This window comes from Staurois parvus, unplaced genomic scaffold (assembly GCF_062004578.1).
Source record: "Staurois parvus isolate SC_StPar_1 unplaced genomic scaffold, SC_StPar_1.0 ptg000675l, whole genome shotgun sequence".
Taxonomy (NCBI): Eukaryota; Metazoa; Chordata; class Amphibia; order Anura; family Ranidae; genus Staurois; species Staurois parvus.
In genome coordinates this window covers 181,218-205,663 of record NW_028318471.1, presented here as the reverse complement: position 1 = coordinate 205,663, position 24,446 = coordinate 181,218, and the positions used below count along the sequence as shown (strand labels likewise).

Genomic DNA, 24,446 nt, shown 5'->3' with positions numbered 1-24,446 from the left:
GTAGCAGTAATGACTCCATCTTGTCTTGCTGTATAGCAAATGTGAGTCCATATTTTTGTGCTGTGCAACAATGTTAACTTTTTTCTTGTTATGTAGGGAGCAGATGAATACATGGGACGGTGTATTTGTAAGCCAAGTCTACAGCGTTCACCAAAACTATCCTGGTATCCGATATTTATGGGTGAGAAGAATGTAGGCGAACTTCTGGCAGCCTTTGAACTCATTCACAGGGAAAAGGTAAATACTAGTGTAGCCCTGTTTTGGGGGGGGGTTATGTGAAATGGCCCACACCAAACAAGCTATGGCGCTAACCTGTATATGAGTAGGCAATCCTGAGCCTTCGCTATATGGAAGAGGGGGTTGTGATAATACGAATGGCAGTGCCTCCACCTAGAATAGGGATCCTGCAATTGAGGAGACTCACCCCTTTCTAGGAATGTAACAGGTAGACAACTTAAAGTAACTATACATAGCAGTATTAATGCCCCCAGCTTATATTTCTAACATGATAAACATGTCACCACACCTGTATGAGATTAATGCAAAGTTTATATAAAGCAGTCACATAAAACAGGATGCATAAGAATAACATTCAGGAATTACAATTTAGCATAAATTGGGAGGTTGCAATTATACCCGGGTGTATGTGCATGTAGTATACAGAATACCTCCAACCAAGGGTTATAGCGCAGTCCGGTTGCAGGGGCCCCTGGAGAGGTGAGAGTCAATAAGATGCACGCTTCCACTTTAGATGCTGTGATGGCGTCCAAGTAACATGCGGATGATTGCACTGCTTGTCTGAAGATCAGCGATGCATCACCTAAAAGGATAAAATTTTTTAATTCTTTTATTTAAAAGTTCATAAAAGCAACACGTTACAGTCACAGCATTAGAAACAAAAAAGGTGTTTCAAAAAAGTACAGAACATTTCCAACAATTCAATTTTTACAAAATAAACAGCATCAAATACACATTAACATATTCCCTCCCACCCCTTCATTAGCATTTGACATCACTCCCACCCCCAAAATATTTACATATGTAAATACAAAGAAAAGGACATCAAAACACCCCAGCAACCCCTTTATTAGCATATCCCCACCCCCACCAAAATCCACAAGTGGAAATACAGAAAAGCCACAAACAGAACAATAATATCCCCCTTCCCGCCATCGTTCTATCTACAAGAGAAGAACAAAATGTTAGCACATCACCTAAAAGGATAAAATGCCCTATCTATCCTTACTCTTAGTCCCTATCCCTAAACTGGGCTGTCAATGCAACCGGGCCTCTATCTGTCTAAGTGTCCGTCGGATGCCTAACCTACCTCTAGCCTAATCTTATCCAACGCTCCCTATGCTAATCCTAGCTAAAGAGAGATCCAGATCAATAAGGCTCTTCAAGCAAAGAGGCTGCAATGATACACTGCAATTAATAGAAAGTTCATCTGACAGTCTTATGCAGGTGAAAACACTGATCTATATACAGTCATGGCCGAAATTGTTGGCACCCTTGATATTTCTCCAGGAAATCATGTATTTCTCACGAAACGTATTGCATTAACACATGTTTTGCTATACACATGTTTATTCCCTTTGTGTGTATTGGGACAAAACAAAAAAAGGGAGGAAAGAAAGCAAATTCGACATAATGTCACACAAACCTCCAAAAATGGGCTGGACAAAAGTATTGGCACCCTTTCACAACTGCGGATAAATAAGAATGTTACAAGCATGTGATGCTCCTGTAAACTCACCTGGGGCAAGTAACAGGTGTGGGCAATATAGAAATCACACCTGAAAGCAGATAAAAAGGAGAGACGTTCACTTAACCTTTGCATTGTGTGTCTGTCTGTGCCACACTAAGCATGGACAACAGAAAGAGGAGACGAGAACTGTCTGAGGACCTGAGAACCAAAATTGTGGCAAAATATCAACAATCTCAAGGTTACAAGTCCATCTCCAGAGAACTAGATTTGCCTTTGTCCACAGTGCGCAACATTATCAAGAAGTTTGCAACCCATGGCACTGTAGCTAATCTCCCTGGTCGTGGACGGATGAGGAAAATTGATGAAAGATTGCAACGCAGAATAGTCCGGATGGTGGATAAGCAGCCCCAAACATGTTCCAAAGACATTCAAGCTGTCCTGCAGGCTCAGGGAGCATCAGTGTCAGCGCGAACTATCCGTCGACATTTAAATGAAATGAAACGCTATGGCAGGAGACCCAGGAGGACCCCACTGCTGACACAGAGACATAAAAAAGCAAGACTACAGTTTGCCAAAATGTACTTGAGTAAGCCAAAAGCCTTCTGGGAAAACGTCTTGTGGACAGATGAGACCAAGATAGAGCTTTTCGGTAAAGCACATCATTCTACTGTTTACCGAAAACGGAATGAGGCCTACAAAGAACAAAACACAGTACCTACGGTAAAATATGGTGGAGGTTCAATGATGTTTTGGGGTTGTTTTGCTGCCTCTGGCACTGGGTGCCTTGACTGTGTGCAAGGCATCATGAAATCTGAGGATTACCAAAGGATTTTGGGTCGCACTGTAGGGCCCAGTGTCAGAAAGCTGGGTTTGCGTCCAAGATCCTGGGTCTTCCAGCAGGACAATGACCCCAAACATACGTCAAAAAGCACTCAGAAATGGATGGCAAAGAAGCGCTGGAGAGTTCTGAAGTGGCCAGCAATGAGCCCAGATCTAAATCCCATTGAACACCTGTGGAGAGATCTTAAAATTGCTGTTGGGAAAAGGTGTCCTTCCAATAAGAGAGACCTGGAGCTGTTTGCAAAGGAAGAGTGGTCCAAAATTCCGGGTGAGAGGTGTCAGAAGCTTATTGATGGTTATAGGAAGCGACTGATTTCAGTTATGTTTTCCAAAGGGTGTGCAACCAAATATTAAGTTAAGGGTGCCAATACTTTTGTCCAGCCCATTTTTGGGGTTTTGTGTGACATTATGTCATATTTGCTTTTCTGCCTCTGTTTTATATTTGTTCCAATACATACAAAGGGAATAAACATGTGTATAGCAAAACATGTGTTAATGCAATACCTTTTTTGTGTGAAATACTTGATTTTCAGGAAAAATATCAAGGGTGCCAACAATTTCGGCCATGACTGTATATATATATATATATATATATATATATGACAACTATAAGGATTCTGCAGTGTGTAAATAGAATAATGATAATGAACCACAAATCTCTCTCTTACAGAGATATTAGGGTTCCTATACAGAAGTTGAAATATAACAGAGGCAGACCTAATCTGCTTCAGTAACAACTAAATAGATAGCAGCCTTGTTAATCTGGATCATTACTCACAGAATTACCACACAGCTCTCCCCAGATACATAGCACATGGCAGGCTGGAACCCTCTGCCTGATACTTCCTGGAAAACAACTGTATATCATCCTGGGGTTTCCTGACCTCCTTGTAGGGGCAGGAAGCACACCCAGGGACTTGTCTGTAATGGGACCTCTATGGTTGTGGCTGTATATGGATGTAAATAAACCACAACTAGTGTATAAAATAACAGTTCCCTACACTAGAATACTTTTTTATCATGACTTTATTTAACCTCCCTAGCGGTCTGATTATGTCCATATTTCTGTGCTCAAAGCGGTACTTTTTTTGCATGGAAATAAGTTTTTTTTTTTATTGTAGGCCTGTAATTCTTAGGAATAACTCACTGAAATCTGTCCGAACAAGAGTCTAGTAAACATCCCGGGTATGATAAAATGTGAAACACGAAATCATAAATTATAATATAATAAATAATCATAAAAAATAATAATATAATAATAATACATTTAATTCAATAATATAATCAAACCAAAAACACTGAAATGTGAAATAGAGCTCCAAGTTCGCACATCGCTGAGCAAAGTCGCAGAATCGTTTTCAGTGTCCGATGACGAATTTCCCCCACGAATCATTAGCACTCAATTCTGCAAGTGGTTCTGATTTACTATCGCTGTTCTCTAGCCGGGCTAAAACCGCTTTTGACCTAAAGGGACGCTTTTTGGACGCCATGGACGTTTCTCAGTTTCCAGGCAGAAAGAACAGACAAAATGCAGGCAGGGCGCCGGACAAAGCACTCGAGACAAAATGTATGTGAAATGGTTTGATACAGGAATGTTATACTATGTGATTTTAGTGTATTTAGTGAATGTCACTTTTAAAATTTTTTAATTTCCCGCCGGTTCCGCCCCCTGTACGTCCCGACGTCGCAGGGAACGGAACCCAGAAGACGGATGCCGACATCGGCCGGAGGAGATGGCTGGGGACGCTGCAGGGGGGACATCGCGGGAGCGAAGGACAAGGTAAGTGATCGAGGGAATCCCTGAGCAATGCTGTAAGGTAATCCTGAGTAGCTCGGGGTTACCGCTTGTGGTACTGAATGTTTACTTCGAGCTACACTCAGGAATACCTCCAGGGGGGTTAATGGACTAGTGGCAAATAATTTTTGATGGTAACACAGGGGTACTATCCTACCAAGACACTCAGCTTTTCAGGAATGATGATGTGACATGTTGTTTATACATAAGGTTTAAAACTTTATTTATTAAAGTGCAATTTCACCCATCTCCCAAGCATCCATCTCATGTAGTCTTGCACATGTTTTAGGGTGTGATGGACTCCATCATGGGAATTGCTTGTAACTTCAGCCGCTTAGATCTCATGTTCTATAGATTGCCTTTGGCATGCCATTTGAAATAAAGTTAGAAATGCATATTGTTTGTGAAAGGTTCACATCTAAGCTGTGTCCAAGGGACCTGTGGTTTGCAAAAACACAATAAACTAGGCTCTTGTCCGTACATCTAGTTACCTGCATACGCTATTTGTGCTTTTCTGTCTCTTTTTTGAGTTTCTAAGGCTGCCTATAACATTAACGTGGTTCTGAAATCTAAGCATTTCTTAAAGGATAAGTTCACCTTTCCAAAATAATATTATAAATGCACATTTTTTTTTTTGCAGGTAAAAAAAAAAGTGCATTTATTGATTTTGTTAGGAGCCTGTAAAGCATTGTGGGCAGGGTCGTTGATAAGGGGGGATACCACCAATCCTCTTGTACAGGATCCAGGCAGCTGGGTGAATTTGATGTGAGCAGGGAACGTGATTGGAATGGGGGGGGGGGGGGCAATTGCTGGAACTGATCCCCTGTATGGCTCTCTCTGCAGCAGCTGAAAGCTGGCTTCTTTTCCTCTCCCTCCTGTTGGCTTTCAGCTGCTGCAGAGAGAACAATACAGGGGACCGGTTCCAGTAATTGCCCCCCCACCACGCACCCATCACCCTCCCTGTGATCCATATGTTTCCCCCCTGCTGCCCAGGCCCCCCCTATGTGCCCCACCCCTGCAGTGCTGCTGACTTCCCTCCTCTCCTTCCCACTGGCAGCATCAATCATGCAATAGGATCCTTCAGGATGGAGACTAGGGGACGGGTTTGGTAAATATGTCACCTCTTCCTTTCCTGAATGAACACAATGAGTGATTTACATATATATTATACATTCACATCCATCCCTAACTCTCAAGGGGCGTACAATCTAAAGTCCTTAACTCACATTCATACATACACATACTAGGGCCAATTTAGACAGGAGCCAATTCAGCTAACAGCATGTCTTTGGAGTGTGGGAGGAAACCCACGCAGGCACAGGGACAGCATGCAAACTCCAGGCAGGTGGTGCTGTGGTTAGGATCCGAACCAACGACCCTAGTACTGCCAGGCAGTAGTACTAACCATCTAGCCACTGTGCACATTCAGGGATATTTAGGAGGTGGGAGAGGGCAGAGACAAACTCGACTTTTATTGTAAGACCTCAGGCACACGGGGCGTTTTAAAAACGCTGGTAGCGTTAGCTGTATAAAATTGTGTTTAAAAACTGGAGTTTTTCCACATTTTTTGGCTTTTCTGTATTAATATTTAGCTGTGTTTTGCCGAGTTTAGCCACATTTTTCTCTGTTAGCATTTTTTACACTAAAAAAATAAATAAATACAGTTTGGGCTCAAAAGATGTTAAAAAACACTGGGTTGCTGTGTTTTGCCATGTTTACGGCGTTAGAGTGTTTTTAAAGCTAAAAAATCTCTTCTAGAAACACACTAGTTCTGGCTTTTTTTTTTCAGCCAAAAAACACCCCTTCCTGCAAGAACACATAGGAGAACATGCTGGGGAGTTTATTGTCTGTAGAAAAAAATGCCAAAAGCCAAAAACAGCCGCTGTAAAAACATCCCGTGTGCATGAGGCAAAGATAAACTTTTATATATGGAAAGATTAAGTTGGAGATTGGGCACAAGACTATTTAAAGGCTGCAAACTTAAGTTTATATTTTTGGGGTAGATTGTCTGTGCGCCTCTGTGCTGCTGCTTCAGTTTAAAGTGTTACTAAACCCAGGACCCTGCATTCACTATATCCGGTCTCCCCGGACCCTGCATTCACTATATCTGGTCTCTCAGGACCCTGCATTCACTATATCCGGTCTCCCCGGACCCTGCATTTACTATATCCGGTCTCCCAGGACCCTGCATTCACTATATCTGGTCTCTCAGGACCCTGCATTCACTATATCTGGTCTCCCCGGACCCTGCATTCACTATATCAGCTCTCCCCGGACCCTGCATTCACTATATCTAGTCTCCCCGGCCCCTGCATTCACTATATCTGGTCTCCCCGGACCCTGCATTCACTATATCCGGTCTCCCAGGACCCTGCATTCACTATATCTGGTCTCTCCGGACCCTGCATTCACTATATCCGGTCTCCCAGGACCCTGCATTCACTATATCCGGTCTCCCCGGACCCTGCATTCACTATATCCGGTCTCCTCGGACCCTGCATTCACTATATCCGGTCTCTCCGGACCCTGCATTCACTATATCCGGTCTCCCAGGACCATGCATTCACTATATCCGGTCTCCCCGGACCCTGCATTCACTATATCCGGTCTCCCCGGACCCTGCATTCACTATATCTGGTCTCCCAGAATCCTGCATTCACTATATCTGGTCTCCCCGGACCCTGCATTCACTATATCTGGTCTCCCAGGACCCTGCATTCACTATATCCGCTCTCCCGCAGTACACAGGACATGGAAATTCAATTATTTTAGTAAATATAAACTGCTAAATACCTTTTCTCATCAGCAGTATATAGCAGTCTTGTGACTTCTATCAGTGTTCATTAGAGCTCTGGTTAAATCTTGTAGGAGGAGTTTTATTTCTGCTCTAGGAGGATGCAGAACCCCAGACCTCTGTCTGGACAGTGCTGATTGTCCCTGTGCTGATCACATGCACTCTACCAAGAAAAAAAAAAACCTCTATAGCGATACACACCAAACTGAGCATGTGCAGAGTGACTCCACAGGATATGTCTTATCAGGAGATAAGAGGGGGGCACTGGAAGAAGGGGAGGATCAGAGAAGACAGGATCAAACAGCCTTTTTACACATAGCAGAAGATTAACCCCTTAGGTTCCACAGTGAGTATACCTAGTATGCTTTACTACATATACAGACTGATTGTACTGTTGTGGGTTTAGTAACACTTTAATTTGTCCCCTAATTTCATGCAGAGTTATTTGTGATTGGCATTGATTGAGTTCTAGACAGTTGGAATAGATGGAGCTGCAAAAAAAAAGACAAAAGGAGTCTCAGGGTACTTTCTCATGTACTTAGTTCTGCATCTCCATCTGTATTCCCTCCGGCTCGGCCCTTTTTTACATAAAGATGGCCATCAATGGAATTAGATTTTCTCCAATCCAACAAAGAAACAACCTCTGAAAAAATTGTATAATGGTAACCATGTCCCTAGAATGTAAGCACCCAATGTCCATAAAGGAAATAATTCACATCAACTAATCATTTGTATTTCTGATGTAACTGATTTTGCATAGATGCTGCCAGTCTAGCTTTAGCTGTAAGGCGTCATGCACACTGGGCTTGAATGATGCTTTTACATGCATTTGGTGTTTTGTTTTTTTTGTTGTTTTTTTAAGCCTTTAACCCCTCGCCTACAGGGCACTTTCACCCCCTTCCTGCCCAGGCCAATTTCCAGCTTTCAGCGCTGTCACACTTTGAATGACAATTGCGCGGTCATGCAACATTGTACCCATATGACATTTTTATCATTTTTTTGAGACAGATAGAGCTTTCTTTTGGTGGTATTAATCACCTCTGGGATTTTTACTTTTTCTTAAACAAACCAAAAACCACTGAAAATTTTGAAAAACAAAGTTTTTTCTTAGTTTTTGTTATACAGTTTTGTAAATAAGTGATTTTTTTCCTTCACTGATGTGGACTAATGAGGCTGCAGTGATGGGCACTGATAGGCTGCACTGATGGACACTGATAGGCGGCACTGATGGACACTGATAGGCGGCACTGATGGACACTGATAGGTGGCACTGATGGACACTGATAGGTGGCACTGATGGGCACTGATGAGGAGGCACTGGTAGGTGGCACTGATGGGCATTGACAGGCATCACTGATGGGCACTTAAAGGCAGCACTGATACATGACAATGATACATGACACTGATATATGGCACTGATAGGCGGCACTGTTAGGCGGAAAATGACTGGCACTGATAGGTGGCACTGATTGGAAGTACTGATAGGTGGCACTGATTGGCATTGATAGGTGGCACTGACTGGCACTGATGGGTGACATTGAAAGGCAGCTCAGAAGGGCACTGATATGTGGCATTGATGTGCACTGATTGGCACTGGCACGTGGCACTGATGAGCACTGACAGGTGGCACTTCTGGGGCAACACTGATCATCAGGGCACACTGATCATCAGTGCCCTGATGATCAGTGTACATGTCCCCTCCGCGGAAAGCCGATTACCGGCTCTCCTCTCCTCTGTCAGCGTGACAGCTCGAGAGGAGAGAAATGCCGATAGCCGGCATTTCCGTGTGTACATGTGATCAGCTGTGATTGGACACAGCTGATCACATGACTGAGCCGACATCTTCGGCTCTTTCCGTGATCCGCTGTGTCCGAGGGACACAGCGCACCGGCGATCGCCGCGCTGCGTGTTCCGTGAGCCGCGCATGCGCAGTGAGAATGGTGGGACGTCATATGACATCCTATCAGAACAAGAGAACCACCTAGCGCCCGTCTTTGTACTATAGGGCGGGCGGAAGGTGGTTAAACACACGTCCATGTGAACCTCCATGCACACATAGGCATCTACAGGCGCATCAGAAGAGGAGCATTTACAGGCTGAAAAAAAAACCCATCAAAAGATCATTCAGGAGAGAACTTTTGAGCAGAACAAACTCATGATGCTCCCAAATTACTGACGCGTTTAGGCGTGCTTGAACGTTTGTTGCCCTAGGTTCACACCTAAGCGTTTTCCCCAGCGTTTTGCAAAAACTCAGTACAGTCCATTTAACATGCATTCCTATGGGACAAGTTCACACATCTCTGCCCGGTGCGTTCTTTTAACACAAAACGTTGCGTTTTTGGTTCTATAGACTTCAATGGGAACTCTCCAGTAAAGAATGTATTGCATTTTTGCTTTGGTTTTGCCACGTTTTTTGTGTTTTAAAATCTGCCTAGCAATAAGAAAAAAATGAACCCCCCCCCCCCACCACCACCGGCAAAACAATGCACAAACGCGTCAAAAATGCAAGTGAAAAATGCAATGCAGAAACGCCTCAAATGCAACCTGCATAGGTGTGAACCTAGACTTAATGCAATCCAATGGGCAGAGTAAATTCATATTCTGGCCAATGGAATACATTAATGCTCAAAAGGTGGCACAGTGGCTGAGTGGTTAGCACTTCTGCTTGGCAGTACTAGGGTTGCCGGTTCGAATCCCACCCACGACACCACCTGCCTGGAGTTTGCATGTTCTCTCTGTGCCTGTGTGGGTATCCTCCAACACTCCAAAGACATGCTGGTAGGTGAATTGACTCCTGTCTAAAATTGTCCCTAGTATGTGTATGTATGAATGTAAGTTAGGGACCTTAGATTGTATGCCCCTTGAGGGTTAGGGACTGATGTGAATGTACAATATATATGTAAAGTACTGAGTAAATTGATGACACTATAGAAGTACCTGTAATAAATAATAAAAAATGCTTGACGTGCCTAAACGCATGTGCAGCTTTAGTTGGATTTTTAGGCAGTTTTTCTCCTGCTAGGAGTGCATTAGGCTGTAGTAACAGGAATGAATCATTCTAAAAAGAAAATGCAGCGCTATGTGATGTTACTATATTGATATAAATAATAAATGAAACCAAAGCAAATCAATAAATAAATCAATAAATAAATCACAGTCCAGTAATGGTGCTCGCTGATGCCCAGTGCAAAAGTTAGAAATGCGCACTAACCAGAAACGTATTAATAATACGCATGTGTATATGATATCATGGAGATTCCCCTCTCTTTTCTGGTCTGGTATTTATTTATTGATTTATTTATTCATTTATTCATTTGCTTTGGTTTCATTTATTATTTATATCTGCCCGCAATATAGTAACATCACACAGCGCTGCATTTTCTTTTTATATATATTTTTGGGACTTTTATGTGTTTTCCTTGAATGTTTAGCTGCTGACCATTGGAGCGCTCACTGTTTTTTTATACTCTCAGAAATGAATCATTGTATCTTTACCTGTGTTGAGTGACTTTCTTTTATTCTCTTGTAGCCTACCCTGCACTACATACCCGGCCTGGAGGTAAGTGACTTCATAATTAGAATCGTACCTATTTTCTTGGATTTATTCCTCAGCCCCACTAGACACAAGAGTAGTGTAGACAACGATAGACAGGTGGATGTCATCAAGGACAGACAGGTAGGCATCTGCTCATCCTCGATGGCTGAATAGAGAGACCCACCACAGTTCCTCCTGATTCAATTAACAAGTACTAGCAGTGGACATGCAGGGAACTCGTAGAGGTTGATTTGCCATAGAGAACAATAGTCACTATGTTCTTCGCAGGACGCTACAGTTACATTTGACCATCAGCCTTCCCTTTAGTCCTGCACAGATGTACAAGCTCCTCTCCTGGACTGAAATTGCTGCAGCAAGTCAGATAGAGCCCGTTTCCTGGCTGGAGGATGTCCAGCATCATTTAACCCCTCACCACCTGACTGTTCCAGACCAACCCCTTTCATTTACAACATTTCAATGCAGAGTCAGCATCACATGTGGGTATTGAAGGTATCCACTAGCACCCTGTTGAACCCTTCCAATCTGCCTGCACTGCATAGAGAAGCATGGAGAGCAAGTGGTGATATCACTGGGTTAGAAGTATGTAATGAAAATTGGAAGGTATTATTTAAATATTAGCATGTTAAAAAGATGAAAGAGGAACCAGCGAAGGCAAAATATAAGCAGAGTAAAGTTAAAGTAGAATAATAGGCAAAACGTTTTGTTTTCATTTTGGATAGAGTAATGGAGGGTTATAACCCCTGCAAGATTTTTTTTTTCCATCTGTGTCCCATTGCGGAGATTTCTTTTAACTTCCTGTTCCATAGCCAAAACAAATGTGTGGAAATCCCTGTAAATTAAGGGAATTCCTTGGGGCATCCCAAGGTCATCAGAACTAGTGTCCACATTGGAAGATGTTCCCTCTATTACTTTTCTGGGGACAAACCAAAATGTGAGATTTTCACTTTTAGTGATAATGGTAAACAGGACAAATAGAGAGGGAGAGTCTTCCTAATGGGGGCACAGACAGCAATAAAAACTCACAGGGGTTCTAATCCCTTTTCACTCTATTGAAAAAAAAAGTTTTGCCTTTAGTTATACTTTTGGCTTTAATAAAACAAAGAGTGTGGTGTGGAGCCCAGGATGTCCTTCAGAATTAATAATAAACATAAATCACAAAGTTTTTTTTAAAGAGTTAGTTCGCCTTTAATGACATTTGGCAAAAATTCCTATATATTACAGCTTCCTCGGTACATTACAGGTGAAATTCAAAAAATTTGAATATCATGCAAAAGTTCATTTATTTCAGTAATGCAACTTAAAAGGTGAAACTAATATATGAGATAGACTCATTACATGCAAAGCAAGATAGTTCAAGCCGTGATTTGTCATAATTGTGATGATTATGGCTTACAGCTCATGAAAACCCCAAATCCACAATCTCAGAAAATGAGAATATTGTGAAAAGGTGCAATATTCTAGGCTTAAAGTGTCCCATTCTAATCAGCCAATTAAGCCATAACACCTGCAGAGGGTTCCTGAGCCTTTAAATGGTCTCTCAGTCTGGTTCAGTAGGAATCCCAATCATGGGAAAGACTGCTGACCTGACAGTTGTGCAGAAAACCATCATTGACACCCTCCATAAGGAGGGAAAGCCTCAAAAGGTAATTGCAAAAGAAGTTGGATGTTCCCAAAGTGCTGTATCGAAGCACATTAATAGAAAGTTATGTGGAAGGGAAAAGTGTGGAAGAAAAAGGTGCACAAGCAGCAGGGATGACCGTAGCCTGGGGAGGATTGTCAGGAAAAGGTGGACTGAGGCTGGAGTCAGTGCATCAAGAGCCACCACACACAGACGGATCCTGGACATGGGCTTCAAATGTCATATTCCTCTTGTCAAGCCGCTTCTGAACAACAAACAACGTCAGAAGCGTCTTACCTGGGCTAAAAAAAACAGACCTGGTCTGTTGCTCAGTGGTCCAAAGTCCTCTTTTCTGATGAGAGCAACTTTTGCATCTCATTTGGAAACCAAGGACCCCGAGTATGGAGGAAGAATGGAGAGGCCCAAGGGCCCCAAGTATGGAGGAAGAATGGAGAGGCACACACTTCAAGATGCTTGAAGTCCAGTGTGAAGTTTCCACAGTCTGTGTTGATTTGGGGAGCCGTGTCATCTGCTGGTGTTGGTCCACTGTGCTTCATTAAGTCCAGAGTCAACCCAGCCGCCTACCAGGAGATTTTGGAGCACTTCATGCTTCCTTCCACAGACGAGCTTTATGGGGATGCTGACTTCATTTTCCAGCAGGACTTGGCACCCGCCCACACTGCCAAAAGCACCAAAACCTGGTTCAATGACCGTGGGATTACTGTGCTTGATTGGCCAGCAAACACGCCTGACCTGAACCCCATAGAGAATCTATGGGGCATTGATAAGAGAAAGATGAGAGACATGAGACCGAACAATGCAGAAGAGCTGAAGGCCGCTATTGAAGCATCCTGGTCTTCCATAACACCTCAGCAACGCCACAGGCTGATAGCTTCCATGCCACGCCGCATTGAGGCAGTAATTGCTGCAAAAGGGACCCAAACTGAATACATATGCATGCTTATACTTTTCAGAGGTCCGATATTGTTCTATGTACAATCCTTGTTTTATTGATTGCATGTAATATTCTCATTTTCTGAGATTGTGGATTTGGGGTTTTCATGAGCTGTAAGCCATAATCATCACAATGATGACAAATCACGGCTTGAACTATCTTGCTTTGCATGTAATGAGTCTATCTCATATATTAGTTTCACCTTTTAAGTTGCAATACTGAAATAAATGAACTTTTGCACGATATTCTAATTTTTCGAGTTTCAACTGTAATTTTCAGTCCTCTGATAAAATACCTAATTTTTAACCTGCTTATTCCATTGCCCTCCCTAATCAGTCTTACAGATGACAGGATGTGCCAAGAATTGAATGTATGGCCCCAGCAATAAATACCAATTGTTGCATGGTAACTCATGAACAAGCACTTAGCTTCATTCCCTACCCACGCACGCACAGTCCTTTGTCTCTAGCAGCTCAGTATTCTATGAGAGTGAATCGTGCATGCATGGGTGGGGATTGAGGCCAAGTGCTTGTTTATGAGTTATCATCCAACGCTTGGTATTTATTACTGGGGCCATACACCCTTCCATCTGTAAGTCTGAGAGGAGAGGGCAATGGAATAAACAGATTCAAAATAAAGTGTTTTATCAGAGGACTGAAAATGAATGTACTGAGGACGCTTGGTATTCATTATTTATCTATTACTATTATTAGGTATTTATATAGTGCCAAAAATGTACACAGAGCTACATATATATTCACATTTGTCCCTTCTCTCAAGGAGCTTACAGTCTAATGTCCCTAAGTCAAATACTAGAGCTAATTAACCTACCAGCATGTCTTTGCAGTGTGGGGGGAAAACCACACAGGCACAGGGAGAACATGCAATCTTCAGGCAGATAGTGCCATGGCTGAGATTCAAACCGACAACCCAAGTGCTATTAGGTGAAGTGCTAACCACTTAGCCACTGTGCTGCCCATCCAGATGGAGAGAGGAGGGCAATACAATAAGCAGCTTGAAAAGTAAGCATTCTTTACAAAACTGAGGCCTGCATATTAATGTACTGAGAAAGATGTAATGTATTTTTTTGGCAAACGTCATTAAAGGTGAACTATCCCATTAAGCATGCTACCATTGAAAGCTAAATCTTTCGACAGTGTAATTTGTGTGCAAATAAAAATATTAACAGTTAAATCTACACACAGCAGATTGCTAACATTTCAGTTACAAAGGGGTTAATATAGAAAAACAAACGTTAGACCCTGTACATGGGGTAGCCATAGTTGTTCATTACATATGCAGGAACTGCTTCATGCTTAAAAATGCTGCCCTGTTAATAGTGGCCAGCTCTAAAATTCAACTTAATTGTAGACAAAAATGATGTGAAGACTTAGATAATTTGGATGAAGATCAGTGGACAGCGGTGCTAGAATTCATCCCTGAAGTATCTTTTCCCTTTCCAAACAATTAAGTGAATTATTTAGCCTACATAGGGTGTATTATACTCCCCAAAATCTTTTTTCATGGGGGCGCCATCCAACACCTGATTGCCCTTGATGTGTCAGATCTTCGAGCACGTTATTTCACATGTTGTGGAGATGTCCTAAATTATTTCGATATAGGACAGATTTATTCCATATTTTATCTGACCTCTGTTTGGTCCAATTGACTCCTGACCCTAAACTTGCGCTTCTTCTGTTCTTGGCTCGCAAATTAATATCTCAACGCTGGTTGTCCCCTAATCCACCGGCCATTGCACATTAGTGTGCAGCTGTAAATGCTGTTTTGGACAGGGAAAAATTACTTACCAACATAGAGGCCATACAGACACCTGGTCCCCTTGGCAAGCCACCTCAGGGCTAGCTACCTCCTCTAGTGATTCTCTATTGACTCTGCCCAGAGGTGCTACTGTTTTTGATCCTATCTCCTGCTGCTTGGATACAATTAGTGGACGCTAGACCTGTTTGCCGAACCTCTAAGATATTTGATAAAGGAGGTTCTTTCTGATTCATTCAACTATGTATGCTTGATGTGGTTAAGCTTTTTCTGTATGTATGTATAACTCCCCCATATTGGTGGATCTCCCGTACTGGAACGAGATGTGTATTCAGAGCTGTGTCTTGTTACTGGTTCTTTCCATTTTTGTATATTTTGCTTGTTGAATTGCATACAAAACTTAACAAAAACTATTTGATTAAAAAAAAATTCTGCAACAAGGTTGGGCCTCGGTGGTAGATAGAGACCTACCTAGGGTACACTAGCCCCCTCACCTCCCACAGCTAACAAGCAGTCATCCATACTTGTGTTTTGTGAGTGGGCTTACCACTTAGATGTCCCTGGCATAACTGTCATCTCTTTCGAAACAAGAATTTTATGGACAAGGAGGTCATTTGGCCAAGCCATAGACATTCCAATTGTTCCAGTCAGCCAGGTCACCCAGTTTCTTTATGTGCTCTTCACTTATGATGTGTCTCATTAGATACTTTATTTCTAACAGGGTGAAGTCTCTGGAGTTCTCAGTGAGGTAAGAGCCTCAGCTGCTGTGGAGTGAGCTGTTTTATGAGTGGAGATGATAAAAAGTGCACCCACACCTAGTGACAATACTGATCTAGCAGTTATTGGATAATAACAGCAGACTCTGGTGGCCTCTTTGGTCTGGAGATTCAGGTGGCAAAAGTTAATGCCACCCCACGGGAAAGGCAGTTTTCCAGATCCAGTCAGCACAGTGTCCACCGTGACTGGGGTTATCTAGGAAGCTGCATGCATATGAGCTCACCGGGAGCCCACACAATAGATACAGTATTGGAAGGCAGAGTGTGTGGTGACAGCTCATGTGCCCATTCACTGCAGTCCCATCAGCCGTGGTCCCCTGGGCCCTGGAGTGCAAAAAGAACTATAATTTATATCCCCTGCCTGTGTATAGAAGTCTAGGGGATTATGACAGCCTAGACTAGTTCTTCCCAATCCTTTCAACATAGAGGAACTCTGAAGTAACTTTTCGTTCTAAGGGAACCCTACTAAAAATGACCATATTTACGACTTATGATACATTAGCACAATGGTCAGTGGGAAGAATGCTCCTTACACTTGTAGTCATTGGAAAGAATTACCCCTAACAGATAGCTAAAAGGACCAATAGTGTCAGTGGAAACTTATCTAAGGGAAGAAATTGCTCATTGCTCAAGGAACCTCATGCAACCTCTGAAAGAACCCTAGGGTTTCCTGGTACCCAGGTGAGAAAACCTTGGCCTTGGGGATTGTGCAGAATGGAGTTAATGGAAGGAAAGTGAGTAAACAGTTAGCAACAAAGTTATTGTGATCCCTCAGACTCTTTGCGGGTGGTGCCGCTACAGATCTGCACGAAAATCTGTGCAGCCGCACCACCCGCACAGAGAAATGCGGACTAACGGGCGGGTGCCATTAGTTCTATTGGCATGCAGCCCACACTGGAAGACGCAACTGTACTGGGAACCAAGGTTCCCGTGCGGGCTGTGTTTTCCAAAGAGGTGCAGGAACTTCTTCCCTGCATGTCACGGACACGGGAGTCCATTCAAATTAATGTGTTCTCGTGCCCGTGCAAAACGCGGCCCGCACGGCAGCATATATGTGAACCCGGGGTTAGGCTTTTTGCTGTCAAAGTGGTCATCGAAGCAAGTGCTCCTGCCACCCTGCAAATCCCAGGAGGCGTGAGTGAGGGCAGAACACATGTTCTGTATATTCTGCTTTGTATTCCAACATCTAGACTTCTGCATTCTGAATCCTGTTCTGTATACTATATGCACTGGCTTCTTGCAATATCTACACTGAGATATACATTATATACCTAAATTTGCTGCACTCTGCATGCTGTGCGATACCTTACATTTCCTTCGTGCTTGAAGACTGTACTGGTTTTTATCAACTTTTTGAAACATGGAGCAGCCCTTAAAATAACTAATTTCTACAGCTCACTGAACAAGAGCAGTAAGCTGACATAAAAAATTTAATAAAAGAATAAGGAATGTGGGGTACTTCGGATATCTGACAACCAATTTATATGGCAACAATTTCAGTAGTAATAAAGAAATGGAAAAAACAGTAATTTGGCCAGAAAAAAAGTCCAAATAATTCAGATTTTTTTCCCCTGGTGGTGAGTGGAAAAAATAATCCTTACATTAACAGTCAGTGGAAAAGTGTGCCCTATATTGGTGGTCAGTGAAGGGTCCCCTTTACTTTGATGGTCAGTGGAGAAAAGTCCCTTAATGTTCAGTGGGTGGACAACTTTACATGGGTGGTCAGTAAGAGAAGGGCTTCCTTACACTGATAGCCATTACTGACATACGGGTCCTATTATACCAGTGGTCATTGAGAAGAATGCTTTTTAATGGTTACTGGGAAGAATCTTGTTTACATTTGTGGTCAGTGCGAAGAATGCTCCTTGCATTGGTGGTCAGTGGGAAGAATGTTCCTTACATTGGTGGTCAGTGGGAAGAATGTTCCTTACATTGGTGATCAGTGAGAAGAATGTTCCTTACATTGGTGATCAGTGGGAAGAATGCCCCTTACATTGGTGATCAGTGGGAAGAATGTTCCTTACATTGGTGATCAGTGAGAAGAATGTCCCTTACATTGGTGATCAGTGGGAAGAATGTTCCTTACATTGGTGATCAGTGGGAAGAATGTTCCTTACATTGGTGGTCAGTGGGAAGAATGTTCCTTACATTGGTGGTCAGTGGGAAGAATGTTCCTTACATTGGTGATCAGTGGGAAGAATGTTCCTTACATTGGTGATCAGTGGGAAGAATGTTCCTTACATTGGTGATCAGTGGGAAGAATGTTCCTTACATTGGTGATCAGTGGGAAGAATGTTCCTTACATTGGTGGTCAGTGGGAAGAATGTTCCTTACATTGGTGATCAGTGGGAAGAATGTCCCTTACATTGGTGGTCAGTGCGAAGAATGCTCCTTGCATTGGTGGTCAGTGGGAAGAAACATGTTACACTTCTTGGAATATCGGGTTTCTGCAGTAGCTATAAAGTCATCTAGCATGACACAAGGCCATATCAGTGGCAAGTGAGTGTCTGGGCTTTTGATCAGCTTTCGAGGACTGGAGATTCTGCAACTTAACTAAATGTTTTAAAGTCAACCTGTCATGAAAGAAGTATGGGGACTGCTACAGCTGACCCACTTGTAATACTAGTTCACTGAGTTATTCTATTTCAAGAAGTGGTCAGCAATGGCAGTCTCCATTTTGACAGTTTACTTTAGGCGTCTGTTGCCATCAAAATTTTATGAATATACTTGGACACCTCCAGTGAATGAGAGAAATCAAAGGAACTGCTTTAGAGAATTGTTTTTAGAAGCTTGAAGGCAATCTTGGCAACTGAAGCATGTGTTCCCTCGCCATTTTACAAGTGTGGATATGCATGTCAGCATGGCTCACTGCTTCTAATGATGACCACACCCATGCCATACTATTCGAATTCTGCTTGCTATGTATTCTGTGCAAGCTTGGAAAGGCCATTATATCATTGTGAATGCTTTTTGCCTCATTTAACAAATGAGGGGTGACACTCTTCTTACAGTGAAGGAAATAAGTATTTGATCCCCTGCTGATTTTGAATGTTTGCCCACTCACAAAGAAATGATCAGTCTACAAATCGAATGGTAGGTGTATTGTAACACTGAGAGACAGAATAGCAACAAAAAATTCAAAAGAAATGCATGTCTAACAAATTAAGCACTGATTTGCATGTTCATGAGGGAAGTAAGCATTTGATCCCCTATCATTCAACAGGATTTCTGTCTACCAGGTGTCTTTCATACAGGTAACAAGCTGAAATTAGATGCAGTCTCTTAAAGGGAGTGCTTCTAATATCATGTTGTTACCTGTATAAAAGACACCAGTCGACAGGAGCAATCAAACAATCAGATTCCAAACTCTCCACCATGGCAAAGACCAAAGAGCTGTCCAAGGATGTCAGGGACAAGATTGTAGACCTACACAAGGCTGGACTGGGCTACCAAACTATCGCCAAGCCAACATGCCGACAAGGATCGAAATCCTGCAGTGCCCACAAGGTCCCTCTGCTCAAGAAAGCACATGTCCAGGTCCATCTGAAGTTTGCCACTGAACATCTGAATGATGCAGAGGAGGGCTGGTTGAAAGTGTTGTTGTCAGATGAGACCAAAATTGAGCTCTTTGGCATCAACTCAACTCGCTGTGTTTGGAGGAGGAGGAATGCTGCCTATGACCCCAAGAACACCATCCCAACTGTCAAACATGGTGGTGGAAACATTCTGCTTTGGGGGTGTTTTTCTGCTAAGGGGACAGGACAACTGCCCCGCATCAAAGGGACGATGGACAGGGTAATGTACCATCAAATCTTGGGTGAGAACCTTCTTCCCTCAGCCAGGGCATTAAAAATGGGTCGTGGATGGGTGTTCCAGCATGACAATGACCCAAAACACACGGCCAAGGCAACAAAGGAGTGGCTCAAGAAGAAGTACATTAAGGTCCTGGAGTGGCCTAGCCTGTTTCCAGACCTTAATCCGATTAAAAATCTATGGAGGGAGCTGAAAGTTCGAGTTGCCAAACGTCAGCCACCAAACCTTAATGACTTGGAGAGGATCTGACAAGAGGAGTAGGCCAAAATCCCTCCTGAGATGTGTGCAAACCTGGGGGCCAACTACAGGAAACGTCTGACCTCTGTGATTGACAACAAGGCATTTGCCACCAAGTACTAAGTCATGTTTTGTGAAGGGGATCAAATACTTATTTCCCTCATGAACATGCAAATCAGTCATCATTTGTTAGACATGCATTTCTGATGAATTTTTTGTTGCTATTCTGTCTCTGTGTTACAATACACCGAACATTCGATTTTTAGACTGATCATTTCTTTGTGAGGGGGCAAACATTCAAAATCAGCAGGGGATCAAATACTTATTTCCTTCACTGTATATAGTTATAGTAATATAGAGGAAAGTGTATCATGAAGGAGAAGTTGTAATGGCGTGCCGGTGACAGGTCGAAGGGTAGTTTTTTTTTTAATTCAGGGGGTGATGGCCTCCCAAAAGCCCCTGATCATGGAGCATGACCACCAAATGTGTATAAAGGAGCCCCATTGTCCACATCCCCTACAGCACCTAGGATCAGCAGTTGGATAAATGTGAGCCAGCCGGGAGGGGGTTTTATACAGTACAATCTAGTAAGGAATTTGTAGGAGGATTCCTGGATATAGGTGCTAATGGAGGACGCGTGTGTCAAGGTAATCATTTTCTGGATTTGAGGGGGGGAAAAAAAAGTTTACATCGAGCTCCTTCTCCCACTGTCTGAGACAGTATGGGGTTGTCGCTACATGAGATCCCAAGACAAGCTTACTCATATGAGTCTGGGATCTGAAAGCCCAACACACATAGATTCAAACAGAAAAAGCATGTCCTGAGACCTCAATGTGGGTGCAAGTTTACCAAAGAAGCCTTGTAATTGCTGGTACCACCAATAAACCATCAGGAATGCCCTGTATGCAGAACGCAGTTACTCCAGAGGTAGGAGTTTACCTCCCTGTGCAAATTTAGCACAGGAGGTATGCCCATCAGCCCCCCAGGAGCGAAAAAAGTGAAGATTTTCCCTTGGAGGGAACCAGGGAAAGCCCCCAATGGCATCAAAGGAGATGTCCCCAGGGCAAACTTGCCATCCTTGTTTGAATCAGGATGATTTGTATTGTGCTTAGATTGGGACTACGGGAAGAAATGTGACAAGCCGGCACATGAAAGAAGTTAGAGTTGATTGCAGTTGAAAAAAACAGGATCCCAGGTGACAACAATCATTTCTTGAGGAAAGAAGGGTCCATTCACACCGCTAGGTGTGTGTTGGCATGCTGCATTGCGTTTAAACATGCACTTTTCTTTTCACTTCCTGGAACATGCAAAGGATCCACGTCATGGCAGAGGAGCCAAACTTGTACTGGCCTGTTTTTCCTTTGTGTTGAGGCACCTTGCACTGTACTGACATGCATTATCATACATTGTATTGCATTGAACTGAAAAAAAAGTAGTGCTTGCTCTACTTTTTTTCTACTATAAACCATTGCATATCAGTGCAACATACCAGTGTGAGCTGCTCCCATTACAGTTCCTTGTGTTGGCATGCATTGAAAGAAATATGCCAATGTATCCGGTGTGAGTGGACCCTTAAAAATAAAGAATCTATCAGATATAAAAGAGGAAATAAGTAGAAAATTATTGTAAAAAATAAATGGTGCATAAAGTGTTTTTATTCCTGGAAACTCGCTTAGATGCCGGAATTACACTAAAAGTCTTTGTGTTTTCTCTCCTCGCTTTTTCTCTGTTCTTTGCTGTTTGGAAATGGCTCAGCTTCTTGTTCCGGGTTTCTACACTGAGAAACTTCTAGACTGGGTATACTATGGTTATTGTTCTATACGCCGCTAAACTATTCTAACCCGACCCAAATCTACCTATCTGCTCGCCTTGGCTGCTTTCCGACATTTTCTTTTGTTTTGCTTTCCAAAGAAGAGACCGGTCAATTGCTTCTGGGGCTCGTGTATAGTTTATGGTTACCATCAAAAAAGCTTTTTATCAGGAACAAAACTATAAAATGTAAATCCAGAAAACAAAAAGTGTCGACTCAATAGAGTGCTTGTTCCTTTTCTGCCATCACGAATTTATATTTCTGTGCCTGGGCACATCTCTTGAATGGGCACCCTATATTGCCGACTTATATTTGATAATTAAAAACAGTCTCTGGTGTATCCATAGCCATAAGACTAAGAAAATATTTTAATAGTATATTACTGTGCAGAAGATTGTTTAGGATTTATTGCAACGTTTGCTTAAAATGCAGCTTGTTTTCTGCTTCCTTTACTAACATGAATTGTTCTTAAAGGCATTGTATACTTTCAAATGTTTTTGTTGTCTTATCTAGGTATTCGGACAGTGTGCCGCGGTTTGGCCGCACCATGGGTAAAGCATAGTGTATCTGCAGTTTTTGTGTGGGTTACCCGTGGTTTCCTAAACACTTCTCTTCGATTGTGTTTTTTTTGTGCATTTTCTGAAAGAGCACTAAAGATGCAGCATGTAGGACTTTAGATGCGCTTTCATAAAATGCACCAAAAACATGCAACTAATAGAAGTTTATGGGAAACCATGAGTAACCTGCACTGCAGCCAAACACAAGCATGGAAGCGTGAAACTGCCCTTAGTATAGGTATATTCCTTGTGTCATTTGTTTGCCTTACTGTGTAATGATGGACTCTTATGTTGTGGCTGTAATTTATAGTGCTATGGCTGATCAATTACCCTACGTCCATGTATTCATTCACCTAGTTTGTCCCTATTTGCCAACGGGACAAGACAACTTTCTGTTCTGGGTCACACAGCATCCAATCTATGCTGCACCACAAATGTGGAAGTGCTAATGTAATGAAAACAAATCTTACAACATCACCAGTGAGCTCTCTGTGTGTCTGTGAATGCTGTGCCTGTTTGTCTCTCTAGAGTAGATTTAATAAAACTGGAGAGCGCAAAATCTGGTGCAGCTCTGCACAGTAGCCAATCAACATCTAACTTCAGCTTGTTCTATTAAGCTTTGACAAAAAAACTGGAAGCCGATTGGTTTATGTGCAGAAGTGACTGATTTTGCACTCTCCAGCTTTAGTAAATAATGCTTACTTACTTTTTGAAGAAGTCCAGAAGTGTCATCAGCACAGAACTGGCACAAACCAGTGGGAACCAGGCACACCCATCTACTGTCTGAAGAAGTCTGGCCAGAAGTGGTCTTCATGGAAAAACAGCAGCCAAAAAATCCATACCTCCACCATGTAAACATGGCTAAGCAGCTCAACTATGCACAAAAACATATGAACTAGGGGGCAGAAAAATGGCTTTTTATGCAGAGCTGCAGCAGATTTTGCACTCTCCAATTTTAGAAAATCAACCCTTGTATCAGATCTGAAAACTGAGAAGCTTTCACCTGGACCGAAGCTAGACAGAGACCCAGGGATTGTGGGATATGTAGTTTCTTAACAGGAAGTGTCAGTTCTTAGACTACAGAGAGGTCATGCATTTACCCGTGCAGTGCCATATTGCATGCCTCATGTTTGAACACAAACAGAAACTTCTAACCCTGGAATGTGAAGATTTACTCCACTATAGGCTGTGTGTACAGGGCAACAAACGACAGCACAAAACTACATGATCAATGCACATTTGTGCAGGTGAAGAACACAGGGTACATGTAGGAAGGATTACAATGCCTTTAAGTGTTCTAAACCACTAACCTCTACCCTCTGCCCTATAGTAATTGCTGCATTATTTCTGCTATGTTAGTGTTCACTGAGAGATCAGGGATTATGGAGGACTATGAGTCATTTTAACTGAAAGCGAAAGGAAAATGGGGGATTGATTGTATTTTGCTTTTAAAAATGTACACCAGTCTTAGTATACCGAGTCTTATTTAAAGAACACCTGACATAAGAGAAATATGGTCTTTGGCACAGATGGACTCCTGAAAATGCTGTTTTCCTGGCTTTAAAACATCTGAGTCACTCACAACCAGTGAGTCCAACACAAGTTAGATTTTTATTTCAATACATGTTCCTTGTGAGCAATTCAGGTTTTAAAGCCAAAATAACATTAGGGCCGGGCAATCACCAGATCTAGGAGAGGTCAACAGTTTAAATCCACATAGTTACATAGTTAGTCTGGCTGAAAAAAGACAAAAGTCTATCCAATTCAACCATAGGAAAAAAAAGTTATAATTCTACACCCACAGTTGATCCAGAGGAAGGCAAAAAAAAGCCCAGCAAAGCACGATCCAATTTGCTCCTGCTAGGAAAAAAATTCCTTCCTGATCCCCCGAGAGGCAATCGGATATTCCCTGGATCACATATTTCTTCCATAACAGGTGTACTTTAACAATGACACTTACCTATTCACATAACAAAATGTACTTACTGTTTTCCTTTAATTCTGCAGTCAGAGGACTCAGACCTGCCTTACCCTCCACCTCAGAAAAGCGCCAATGTATACATGGTGCCGCAAGGTATCAAGCCCATCCTGCAGAGAACCGCTATTGAGGTGAGTGTGACATGTGAATGTACCCTGCAGAGTCCATTGTCAATTCACTGACCATGAATAGGAAGCCTGCACACTCACATCGCTCTGAGGATACAAGCCTCT

At 42.6% G+C, this 24,446-nt stretch overlaps 1 protein-coding gene across 6 annotated transcripts in view; it reads left to right on the top strand.

Annotated features, from left to right (window-relative positions):
• The window catches only part of DYSF (dysferlin), a 396,353-nt gene that overhangs the window by 289,372 nt on the left and 82,535 nt on the right, over positions 1–24,446 (top strand). For 5 of the 6 annotated variants that reach the window (XM_089652230.1, XM_089652225.1, XM_089652229.1 and 2 more), the window contains 5 exons: positions 97–237; positions 10,667–10,696; positions 15,764–15,790; positions 21,624–21,665; positions 24,243–24,344. In XM_089652230.1, coding sequence (XP_089508356.1) covers positions 97–237; positions 10,667–10,696; positions 15,764–15,790; positions 21,624–21,665; positions 24,243–24,344 — 342 coding nt within the window. The remainder of the gene's footprint in view (positions 1–96; positions 238–10,666; positions 10,697–15,763; positions 15,791–21,623; positions 21,666–24,242; positions 24,345–24,446) is intronic. The other variant, XM_089652227.1, reaches the window with a different exon arrangement.